General features: G+C 37.7%; 1 protein-coding gene across 1 annotated transcript in view; it reads left to right on the top strand.

Annotated features, from left to right (window-relative positions):
• The window catches only part of ero1b (endoplasmic reticulum oxidoreductase 1 beta), a gene marked incomplete in the record, with an annotated part of 21,221 nt that extends 10,265 nt beyond the window's left edge, over window positions 1-10,956 (top strand). The window contains 11 exon segments of the mRNA XM_062439249.1: window positions 922-995; window positions 1,381-1,501; window positions 2,039-2,085; window positions 2,301-2,312; window positions 2,427-2,453; window positions 5,155-5,247; window positions 5,905-6,151; window positions 7,424-7,493; window positions 7,769-7,855; window positions 8,234-8,367; window positions 9,672-10,956. Coding sequence (XP_062295233.1) covers window positions 922-995; window positions 1,381-1,501; window positions 2,039-2,085; window positions 2,301-2,312; window positions 2,427-2,453; window positions 5,155-5,247; window positions 5,905-6,151; window positions 7,424-7,493; window positions 7,769-7,855; window positions 8,234-8,367; window positions 9,672-9,738 — 979 coding nt within the window.
• Between the last annotated feature and the right edge of the window lie 653 nt (window positions 10,957-11,609).

Here is an 11,609-nt window from a genome sequence, read left to right on the forward strand (position 1 = left end):
AAAACCAGGATAAAAAAATTCAAAAAGAAATAATAATAATAATAATAATCATATACTTTATTAATAGAGCACCTTTGATACAAACGATGTAGCTCAAAGTGCTTTATAGAGAAAAAAATACATAAAAATAATAAAACAGCAAATAAAGAAATAAAAATAATAAAGAAACAAAAATAATAGAATAAAACATTTTTTTTGGGTAATTTGTAAAAAAACAAAAAAAAGTTAAAATGACCCTTAACATAATTAAAGCTCAGATTAAATAAATATGTTTTCAGCTGTCATTGATTGATAAGAAGATTAAAAAAAATAAAGATAATAATAATAAAATAACTCAATAAAACTAAATAATAAAAAGACTATAAATCAGATGTAATTTAAAGCAGGAAACACTTCCAGCTGATCTCAGGTTAATAAAGTTTATTCATTAAAAGCTGTAACAGTCATACTGTCAGTAAAGAACATACTTCCTCTTTAAAACCTGCCGTCTGCGTTTCCCACGATGCACCTGGACCACCGGCGGTTGTGTCAGAGAGTCGCCGAGGCTCTCGACCAATCAGACGAGTTCCTGCTGACTCAACTCTGAAAACCTGCTCGACTCGAATCAGGAACCTAAAAATAACCTCAGACTGTAGAAATCTGAACTATGAGCAGTCACACAGCTTCATAACACACACACACACACACACACACACACACACACACACACACACACACACACACACACACACATATATAATATAAATATATAATTTTAACTTCACATCAAACCCTCAAAATAATACTACTAGTAGTAAACTCATAGTCGAGTTATTATCATCTTCAGTGTCTCTGCTGTTGTCTTCTGCAGTCTGTAAGTTTGTGTTACTTCCTGTTTCAGTAACCAGAGTAAACAGGCGTTTGTGTTACTTCCTGTTTCAGTAACCAGAGTAAACAGGCGTTTGCTGATTGGGCGAGACACGACGACGCCCAGGATCACTTCTGTGAGCTGGATGGTGAGTTTAATAATCACACTATTACTATTAATAATAGTGATAGTTATAGTAGTAATAGTAGTACTACTATTACTACTATAACTATCACTATTATTAATACTAGTACTAATACTACTATTACTAGTACTAGTAATAGTAGTATTAGTACTAGTAGTATTAGTACTACTAGTACCACTTCTGTGAGCTGAATGGTGAGTTTAATATTCAGACACATCTGGACGAGTGTGTGAACATCTGTAAAGACTTAGACCAGGGTTATTATAGTTTAGAAATGTTCATTAGTTTATATTTAGTGTGTTAATGTGTGTATATATTAATATGTATATATTAATATGTGTGTGTGTGTGTGTGTATATATATATTAATATATATGTGTGTCTTCCAGATGAAACGTCTCCAGATGCAGAGTACGTGGACCTGCTGTTGAACCCGGAGCGTTTCACCGGATATAAAGGTCCTTCAGCCTGGAGGGTCTGGAACAGCATCTACGAGGAGAACTGCTTCAAGTGAGACACACACACACACACACACACACACACACACACACACACACACACACACACACACACACACACACACACACACTCACACATTAACACACACACACACACACACACACTCTCACACACACACACACACACACACACACACACACACACACACACACACACACACACACACACACACTCACACACACATTAACACACTCTCACCAAACTGCTGTAATATAATACTGATTATTTAGGTCTGATCAACAAACAGTGACTCATGTTAATGATTTCCTTTTTATCTGCTAGAAAATTATGAAGTTTAGATCATTTTAAATCAATTAGCCTCTGAGGATTTCTCTCTTTTTCTTCTTTTGTATTTGTTTTCTATATTTATATATATATATTATTTATATATTTATTATTCTGTTTTTATTATTATTTATTTATTTATTATTTATTAATTAATTCTCTGTATTTATTATTATTTATTGATTATTTATTAATTAATTCTCCGTATTTATTATCATTATTATTATTTATCTTTGTCAACAGGCCCAGATCAGTGTACCGACCTCTGAACCCTCTGGCTCCCAGCAGAGGTGAGTCTGAAAAAAATAAATAAATCAATACCTGTTGAAATGCTTTACTCATAAAAAACCAGCATGTGTGTGTGTGTGTGTGTGTGTGTGTGTGTGTGTGTGTGTGTGTGTGTGTGTGTGTGTGTGTGTGTGTGTGTGTGTGTGTGTGTGTTTTATATCAATAGAACAACTCTTAACAGCTTTGTTTTCTCTCTTCTTTCTCTTTCTGTGTTCAGGAGACGACGACGGTGAGTAAAAAACTAAAACCTGCTTCATGTGAATTTATTTTTAGTTGTGTTGAAAAAGAAAAAAAACAAAACAACTGATCGTGTCTTTTTTTTTTCATGTCGCTCTCGTTGCAGGAGAAGGTTTCTACACCTGGCTTGAAGGTTTGTTTCCTCTTTATTTTCTCTTTCATTTAAAGAGACAGTTTTAGTTGATATGAATAGTTAATAGTTTTAATAAGATAGTAGTTATGAGGATTTCTTTTTATGATGTAGCAGGGAAGACTGATGGCTCTAATGGTTATACAATAAACCCCACAGCTCCATAAAGCTATGCTCATTTTACCTTTACATATAAAATAACATTTAACCACCAAAAAGAGACGCAAACATGACTAATAAGAGACACAAATTGACTAAAGGAACCTAAAAACTACCAAAAACAGACATAAAAATGACTAAAAGAGACTTAGATTGACTAAAGAAACCTAAAAACTACCAAAAAAATGATTAAAAACAACCTACAGTTAGTTTGAGTGTCAGCTGCCATCTAGTTACCATGGTTACGTAGAGATAAAGTGACTAAAGAGACATTTCCATCATTATTGCTATGTTATATTTTTCATATATTTCGTCTTAGGTAAAATAGGACATGATATTGTGAGATAGGATAAAAAATACACTCTCTCTGCTCTCTGAAACATGAATAATTAGACTATTGATGCTTTCTAAACACATCTGTGCTTCAGGTATGTGAAGGGTTAATACGTTTAGAGCTGTTAAACGACTTCTGCTCAAACCACAAGCTTCCTGCGAGGAGTCGAGCTCTCTTATCTTCTCTCTGCTTCCTCCTCGAGTGTCTCTGCAAACACTCGAATGCTAAAAGAAACCGATGCACCAGAGTCAGTCAGAGAGAGAGACTTATTCATCTGCATCGGTGCACAGCTGGTTTACTCTGCTGCTGACTCAACTAGGCCACAAACAGAGAAGTGCTACTGGGCTGTTTGGGTGTGGTGTGATACACATGATTAAAATAGACGTTAAATTAAACTCAAACACCTACAAACATGAAGACTTTAAACATGCAGTACTGTGATAAAGTCCTGCTGTGTAAAGAGTCTCACTTTATTCCATAGAAGCTGTTTTACTTCCTGTTTGTTTAATACTGTGACACATTTCCTGTTGTTTTTTTAGGTTGTATTCTAAGAAAGAGACTGATAAATAATTATATATGTTCATTATAGTATTGTTACAACAACTAATAGCAGGAAAATCCGTAGCAGCAAGACATCATGGACGTCCGTAGCAGCAAGACATCATGGACGTCCGAGTTACGCCCAGTTCAATATAATCAATATATTAAAAAAAGATCAATAAGAGAAAACTGGATCAATGTGTAATTTAAGGTTTTATTGTTTTAATAATTGTTTATAAATGGATGAATGCAGAAAAAGACCTTAAACATCTTAAAAACTAGTTTTAAACGGCATCTTTTAATAGTCCGTATGAACAAGAGGAACATGGGTCAGTAATAATAAGTGTTGTTAGATAATGAATTCATAAATGAGTTAAACTAGATTTAAAAGCAGCTGGCTGGAGGGTTAATGAAGTAATGAAGTGTTGAACTTTTGCAACCGAAGCAACAAGAACAACGAGATGTTTTGCAGCTGAGTTAAAGAAGCTGCAACGTTAAACTATTTCACAGAATCGCTCAGGAGTTGATAGAGCGTAAAAAACTTAAAGAGAGAGAGCGTGAATTACAGTTTCACTTTCACCGGAGCATCTGTAACTCTCATTTTAACCACAAAGTTAAAAACACGTCTCTGTTTCTGCTGCAGTGAGTTTTATTCTTTCCCTTCATGAGTCTCACAAACCATTCTGATGCAACTTCTGACCATCAAACCAATCAGCAACGTTTGTTATTAGTCAACAGAACCGTCGACGTTGGCTCACTGACTCTATTTGACCACATTGTTGCGCAATAGTTGGTGTTTAGCAGCAGTTTCCTGAAGTTTAAATTATTAGAAATGTTTCACAACTCACAGTGAATGAGCTGTTGATGTCTGGTTTTTATGCTTATGTGTATATAATAGATAAATCTGTCCTTCCTTCTTTCCTTTCTTCATTCCTTCCTTCTGTCTGTCCTTCCTACCTCCCTTTTTTCCTTTCTTCGTTACTTCCTTCGTTACTTCCTTCCTTCCCTCCATCTGTCCTTCCTCCCTTCGTTCCTTCTTTCCTTCCTTCGTCCCTTTGTTTCTTCCTCCCTTCCTTCCATCAGTCCTTCCTTCCATCTGTCCTTCCTCCCTTCCTTCCTCCCTTCCTTCCATCTGTCCTTCCTCCCTTCCTTTCATCAGTCCTTCCTTCCTCCCTTCCTTCCTTCCTTCCATCTGTCCTTCCTCCCTTTCTTCTGTCTGTCTGTCTGTCCTTCCTTCCCTTCTTCCTTCCTTCCTTCCCTCCATCTTTTTAATGACAGTAGTTTCAACTTCTTCTATCAAACCAATCAGCAACGTTTGACTGACTCTTATTTGACCACATTGTTGCGTAACAGTTGGTGGTTAGCAGCAGTTTAAAGTTTCCTGAAGTTTAGACTATGAGAAATGTTTCAGCTTCCAGTTAATGAGCTGTTGATATTTGTTTTTTTCCTTTATGTGTATATAATATAGAGTAAAAAGGATATTAATGTGTTTCCTTTAAAACTGCGACAGCCACCAACTAACATCTTTCTCCATCGTACTGAGTTGGAGGAAGACATCTCACACTGATGATATCTTATAAAACTTTACCATCAGACTTGTGTTTATATATAATTCAACAGTTTGCATGGATTCAAAGTTTAACTTCTCCAAACATGTTCTTCTGTCCGCAGGTTTGTGTTTAGAGAAGAGAGTTTTCTACCGACTCATCTCCGGACTTCACAGCAGCATCAACATCCACCTGTGTGCAGAATACCTGCTTGACGGTACGATTCCTACATTTATTCTCTTAAATGTTTTATAATCATTAAAAAAACAAATCCAGATTCAGTTCATGACAAGACACATTAGTGGCCAGATAACACAGACTCATTTAACCCTCCTGTTGCCCTCGAGTCAAGGAAGGAAAGGAGGGAGGAAGGAAGGAAGAGAGGAAGAAGGAAAGAAGGGACAAAGGAAGGAAGGGGGGAAAGGATGGAGGGAAGGAAAGGAGGGAGGGAGGGAGGAAAAGAGGGAGGGAGGAAGAAGGAAGGAAAGGAAGGAGGGAGGAAGGAAGGAATGAAGGACAGAGGAAAGAAGGAAGGAAGGGGGGAGGAAAGAAAGAGACAAGGAGGGAGGGAGGAAAGAAGGAAGGAAAGAAAGAGAGAGGGAGGAAGGGAGGAAGGACAGACGAAAGGAAAGAAGGAACAGTCAAAACAGACGGGGTCCATTTGACCCAGGAGAACGACACAAAGGTTAAAACTGTTTGTCAGCAGGTTTCATGTTTTGACTGAAGAGTAAAGAATTACACTTAACAGATCATTGAGCCACGTAACAGTCCGGTAACATTAAAGAAGCATCAAATGGAACAAGACGGCCGGTCTGTCGTCTGTGACTTGTTCTCTATAAACTTTACTAACTTTACCTACTAACTTTACCTACAGAGGGCTGGGGCCGGTCGATCTGGGGTCCAAACATCCAGGAGTTCAGGCAGCGCTTCGACACGGCGGAGACGAAGGGCGAAGGCATCCGACGGCTGAAGAACCTCTACTTCCTGTATCTGATCGAGCTGCGAGCGCTCTACAAGGTGTCGCCGTACTTTGAACGAGCTTTCATCAACTTGTACACTGGAAACTCTCAAGAGGACGGATCCACCAAGGAGCTGCTGCTGCAGTTCTTCAGTGAGATCAAGTAAGAGGCCTGATGATGTAGAAGGGTCAGAGATAAATAAGGGTTGGTAAGATGATCAATCCAAAATATGTTAAACTAGTTTTAAAAGCAGCATCAGGTTTATTAAAACAGCAGGAGATAAATTCAGACTGAACTCAGCGGCTCCGTAGCAGCAAGACATCATGGACGTCCGCAGCAGCAAGACATCATGGAGGTCCGAGTTACGCCCAGTTCAATATAATTAATATATTAAAAAAGATCAATAAGAGAAAACTGGATCAATGTGTAATTTAAGGTTTTATTGTTTTAATAATTGTTTATAAATGGATGAAAACAGAAAAATACCGTAAACAGATCTTAAAAAATAGTTTTAAACGGCATCTTTTATTAGTCAGTATGAACAAGAGGAACATGTGTCAGTAACTAATAAGTGTTGTTAAGATGATGAATTCATAAATCAGTTAAACTAGATTTAAAAGCAGCATCAGGTTTGTTAAAATGTACATTTAGTATTTTTGTTGGTTTTATATCATTTGGAATTACATTTGCACCATTTTTTACCAAAAGTAAGACTGAATGCTCCTGAAAATGTCAAATGGTGTAACCACAAAAGAATGATAAATATTACATATTTTATCCACCTAGAAGGAAAAATAAAGGAGGAAGAAGAGAAAGAAAGAAAGAAAGAAAGGAATGAACGATAAATGTGTAAGAGAAAGATAAGATAAGAAATATAAAGTAGAAAGAAAGGAGGAAGAGGAGAAAGAAAGATAAATGAGTAAGAAGAGAGACAGAAAGATAAAGGAGAAAGGAAAAAGAAAGGAGGAAGAAGAGAAAGAACAACAAGTAGGAGGAGAGAAAGGAAGAAAGGAGGATTACACCCATTTGACATGTAAACTGAGCAAACTTGACTAAGTCCTAAAAACGTCAATTTATGAGGAATTATTAAGAGTTTCTAACATTGTCAGTGGCCCTTCTCTGTAAAACCACTTCTTGTTATATGGCCTTTTAAATGGTGGTTACACTACAACAATTGTATTCCATTACCTTTATTTAATATAAAAGTTATAATGTAAGATCATGCCAAACTAGTTGATATGGTGTTTTATTGACTATTTACTGCTTTTAAGCAAGTTGAATTATTTGTTTTTTATGGTTACACCACTTAGACATTTTTGCCATAATCCTCTAATATATTCTCTCAAAATGCATTAAAAGCAGAAATTTGATGCTGGGTCCACAAAAAAAGAATGTGTGCAAGTTATTCATACGTTTATTTTCACATTCTTTCAGATCTTTCCCGATGCACTTTGATGAGAAGTCCATGTTCGCCGGACATAAGTTGGAGGCAAAAACATTAAAGGTGAAACTAAAGCAAACATGTTCAGCAGGACTAAACATAGATAAACTCTCTGTCATCATCAGCAAATAATATCTGTGGAACTGGAGTGTTTTTTTCCCCCAGAAATGTAAAAATGATGTAAAGGTTAATCTGCATGCACGTAGATAAAAATACATGTGAAGCATTTATTTCACATGATGGAAAAGAACATCTCTATTTTATGTTGTATCATCTTCTTTCTGCTTTAGTTTAGTTTAAGTTTTAATGACCAACAGATCTTCTCCTCTTCCCTTCAGGAGGAATTTCGCCTCCATTTCAAAAACATCTCCAAGATAATGGACTGTGTTGGCTGCAGTAAATGTCGACTGTGGGGAAAACTGCAGGTGAGAAACTAAGTTCTGATACACAAATGTGTTTTTTAGTTTTTGGACTTTTCTCTAATCTTTGATTTTTGCTGAAATATTGGATCATTTGAACATTTATTGAAATGAAACCATGTGAGAAGTTTAGAGGGAAAAATCACTATTTGGTGGAGCTGTTAACAACTCATAGACATCTGAAATGTGAGCTGACTACACACTGCTTTTTGGTTTCATCTTTAACAATGTGTTGTATTTTAAAAGCTTGTTATATTATCCATTGTGTCAAATCTTCATCTGAAAAGTAACTAAAGCTGTCAAATAAATGTTGTGGAGTAGAAAGTACAATATTTTAGTGCAGTTTTCAGTCGTCTCCTCATGTGTGACCTGTGTTGTCTGCAGACTGAGGGTCTCGGCACAGCGCTGAAGATCCTCTTCTCTGAGAGGGAGATCAAGAACCTTCCTGAACATTACCCCTCCAAAGGCTTCCAGCTCACCCGACAAGAGATCGTGGCCTTACTGAACGGCTTTAGCAGGTATGTTCATCGCTCTGTGGACGTATGTCCGGAAGGCGTCTGATAAGTGTCTGAAAGATGTCTGAAAGGCGTCTGATAGGTGTCTGACAGATGTCTGAAAGATGTCTGAAAGATGTCTGATAGATGTCTGATAGATGTCTGAAACATGTCTGAAAGATGTCTGAAAGATGTCTGATAGATGTCTGATAGATGTCTGAAAGACGTCTGAAAGTTGTCCGAAAGATGTCTGAAAGATGTCCGAAAGGCGTCTCATAGATGTCTCAAAGGTGTCTGATAGATGTCCGAAAGATGTCCGAAAGGCGTCTGATAGATGTCTGATAGATGTCTGAAAGGCGTCTGAAAGGCGTCTGATAGATGTCTGATAGATGTCTGAAAGATGTCTGAAAGGTGTCTGAAAGATGTCTGAAAGGTGTCTGAAAGGTGTCTGATAGGTGTCTGATAGATGTCTGAAAGGTGTCTGAAAGATGTCTGAAAGATGTCTGAAAGGTGTCTGAAAGATGTCTGAAAGATGTCCGAAAGATGTCCGATAGATGTCCGATAGATGTCCGATAGATGTCTGAAAGATGTCTGAAAGATGTCTGAAAGATGTCTGATAGATGTCTGATAGATGTCTGAAAGATGTCTGATGTCTGATAGATGTCTGAAAGATGTCTGATGTCTGAAAGATGTCTGATAGATGTCTGAAAGGTGTCTGATAGATATCTGATAGATATCTGATAGATGTCTGATAGATGTCTGAAAGGCGTCTGATAGATGTCTGAAAGGTGTCTGAGAGATGTCTGAAAGGTGTCTGATAGATGTCTGATAGATGTCTGAAAGATGTCCAAAAGATGCCAGAAAGATGTCTGATAGATGTCTGAAAGGTGTCTGATAGATGTCTGAAAGGTGTCTGATAGATATCTGATAGATGTCTGATAGATGTCTGAAAGGTGTCTGATAGATATCTGATAGATGTCTGAAAGGCGTCTGATAGATGTCTGAAAGGTGTCTGATAGATGTCTGATCGATGTCTGATAGATGTCTGATAGATATCTGAAAGGCGTCTGATGTCTGAAAGATGTCTGATAGATGTCTGAAAGGCGTCTGAAAGGCGTCTGAAAGGTGTCTGAAAGGTGTCTGATAGATGTCTTACTTTTCCACTTGCACCACATGCAGGTCAATAAAGTAATGTCTCTGTTGTCAGACTGTAATCAGTAATTATCATGAAGGCAGATCACTGATGACAGCAGTTAAATCACAAGTCTCTCTCTCTCTCTCTCTTTCCCACCCTCTCTCTCTCTCTCTCTCCCCCCCTCCCCCCACAGGTTGTCCACCAGTATACATCAGCTCCACAGCTTCCGCCTGATGTTGAAGGAAAAGGGGAAGAGGTAACAGAACGCGACGCTCCACCTGACCAGCAGGTGGCGCCTACCCACCGAGAACTGCAGCAGTCTAATCGTGGCTCAGACGAAGACCTTTTAGTGACCATCAGGACCAGCAATGAGCAGCTTCCCTCCTCCCCCCCCCCCCCCCCCTAAACCTGCTCGATCTTGTCGCATTAATCTCTCGTTTTCCTGCTGCGACGTAGACATTCGCTCCTCTACTTCCTCTCTCGCTAACGTCAGAAACGTCTCTCGGTTTTTCTTTTTTCTTTTGTGAAACTTGTCGTGACAAATTTCAACCGATTTTCATTCTCTCTCTCTCTCTCTCTCTCTCTCTCTCTCTCTCTCTCTCTCTCTCTCTTTTGTTTATTTTTATTTTTTAAGTTTCTTTTTGAGAAGTTGTGACATTTGACAGCCTGAAAAGAAACGATTAGACGGCGTGTAACTTGAAAGTCGACCAAACCGCCAGTGACGAGACGAAGCCTGGACGTAGTGATGTATTCACACCGAGTTAGATTCAAAGCAGTTAAGTCCTCTCTCTTCCTTCGCTGACTCACATCCTGTTGGATTTCTTACAACCACGTGAACCCGATTCAGACCTTCTGTAAGGATGTAGAAACACTTTGTCCTGATTGAAAAAGTCTGTTAGGACTGACCCAGTTTGTCCTGATGAAAGTGCGTCCGAACCCGTCGTGACGCTGCTGCCTATCCTATTGGTTTGTTTGTTTGTTTGTTTGTTTGTTTGTTTGTTTGTTTGTTTGTTTGTTTGTTTCCTCTCCTTTCTTTCATCCTCCTGTCGTTTGCAGAGAAGATTGTCGCTCACAGTTTGAGGATCTGGACCAATCCGCTTGCGTTAAACCAACTCAGGCCTCATTCATGTCAGCTCGCTAGGAGGTGTGTGTGTGTGTTTGTGTGTGTGTACTTGAAAGAAGTTTGGCTCCTTTGTCGTCGCCTTGTTGCTAACAGCTGATTTCACTATGAATTTAGTTCTCATATTGCTGCCTGACTCTGATCTGTGAGGAAGAATTAATGAATGGAGAATTTGGCGGTAAAAAAAACAAACACTAAAAACTGTTAAAAGTTTTTCGATTTAGAAACTGAAGCTCCCTACAAATGTGAGTCAGCTGAACTTTAGTTTAATAGGAAGTTCAAAGTCTTCTGATGAGTTTTGCTTTGAATCTTTTCCATGTTTATTTTTCTAGAAACTTAAATAAAAGAGTTGAGTCATTCTTGTTTCAGTGTTGAATGTTGGTAGAAACTTGAGTTGTTTTTCTGGGTGTTTTATCAGTTTGAATCTATTTCTTCCCACTGAGGACAAGAGCAACGATAAAGATGATATTTGACTATATTTAAAACATTTACACCCAAAGATCTCGAGCTGAAACAACTCGTCAATTAGTTGATCAACCAAGCAACTATTTAGGTGATCGACTTCATTCCCAGCTTTTTAATATTGAAGACTTGCTGCTTTTTTATTTTCTATTTTCTGACATTTTCTAGACTGACAATTGATTGATTGAGTAAATAATCAACAGATAAAATTTGATGCTACAATAAACATAAATATATATAAAATTATATATATATATATATATCTGTATAATTTACCTGGCAGAATGACATTTGTGACAATAGATGTTAATTTTTTGGTAAAATAAAAGGAACTGAAGACAATAAGGGAGGTGTGTGTGTGTGTGTGTGTGTGTGTGTGTGTGTGTGTGTGTGTGTGTGCGCGTGCGTGTGGATCATCAACAGTTGCAGCTATAAATTAATAGACTATAAAACCATAAACTTGATAAGAGTAGAGTAACGTTTTGTTATAATTTGCTGTAATTGATTGAGTCGGTGTGTTTGATGAGCGGATCTTGTTTCTGTCTGTCT

The sequence above is a fragment of the Scomber scombrus genome, chromosome 2 (assembly GCF_963691925.1).
Source record: "Scomber scombrus chromosome 2, fScoSco1.1, whole genome shotgun sequence".
NCBI classification, from domain to species: Eukaryota; Metazoa; Chordata; class Actinopteri; order Scombriformes; family Scombridae; genus Scomber; species Scomber scombrus.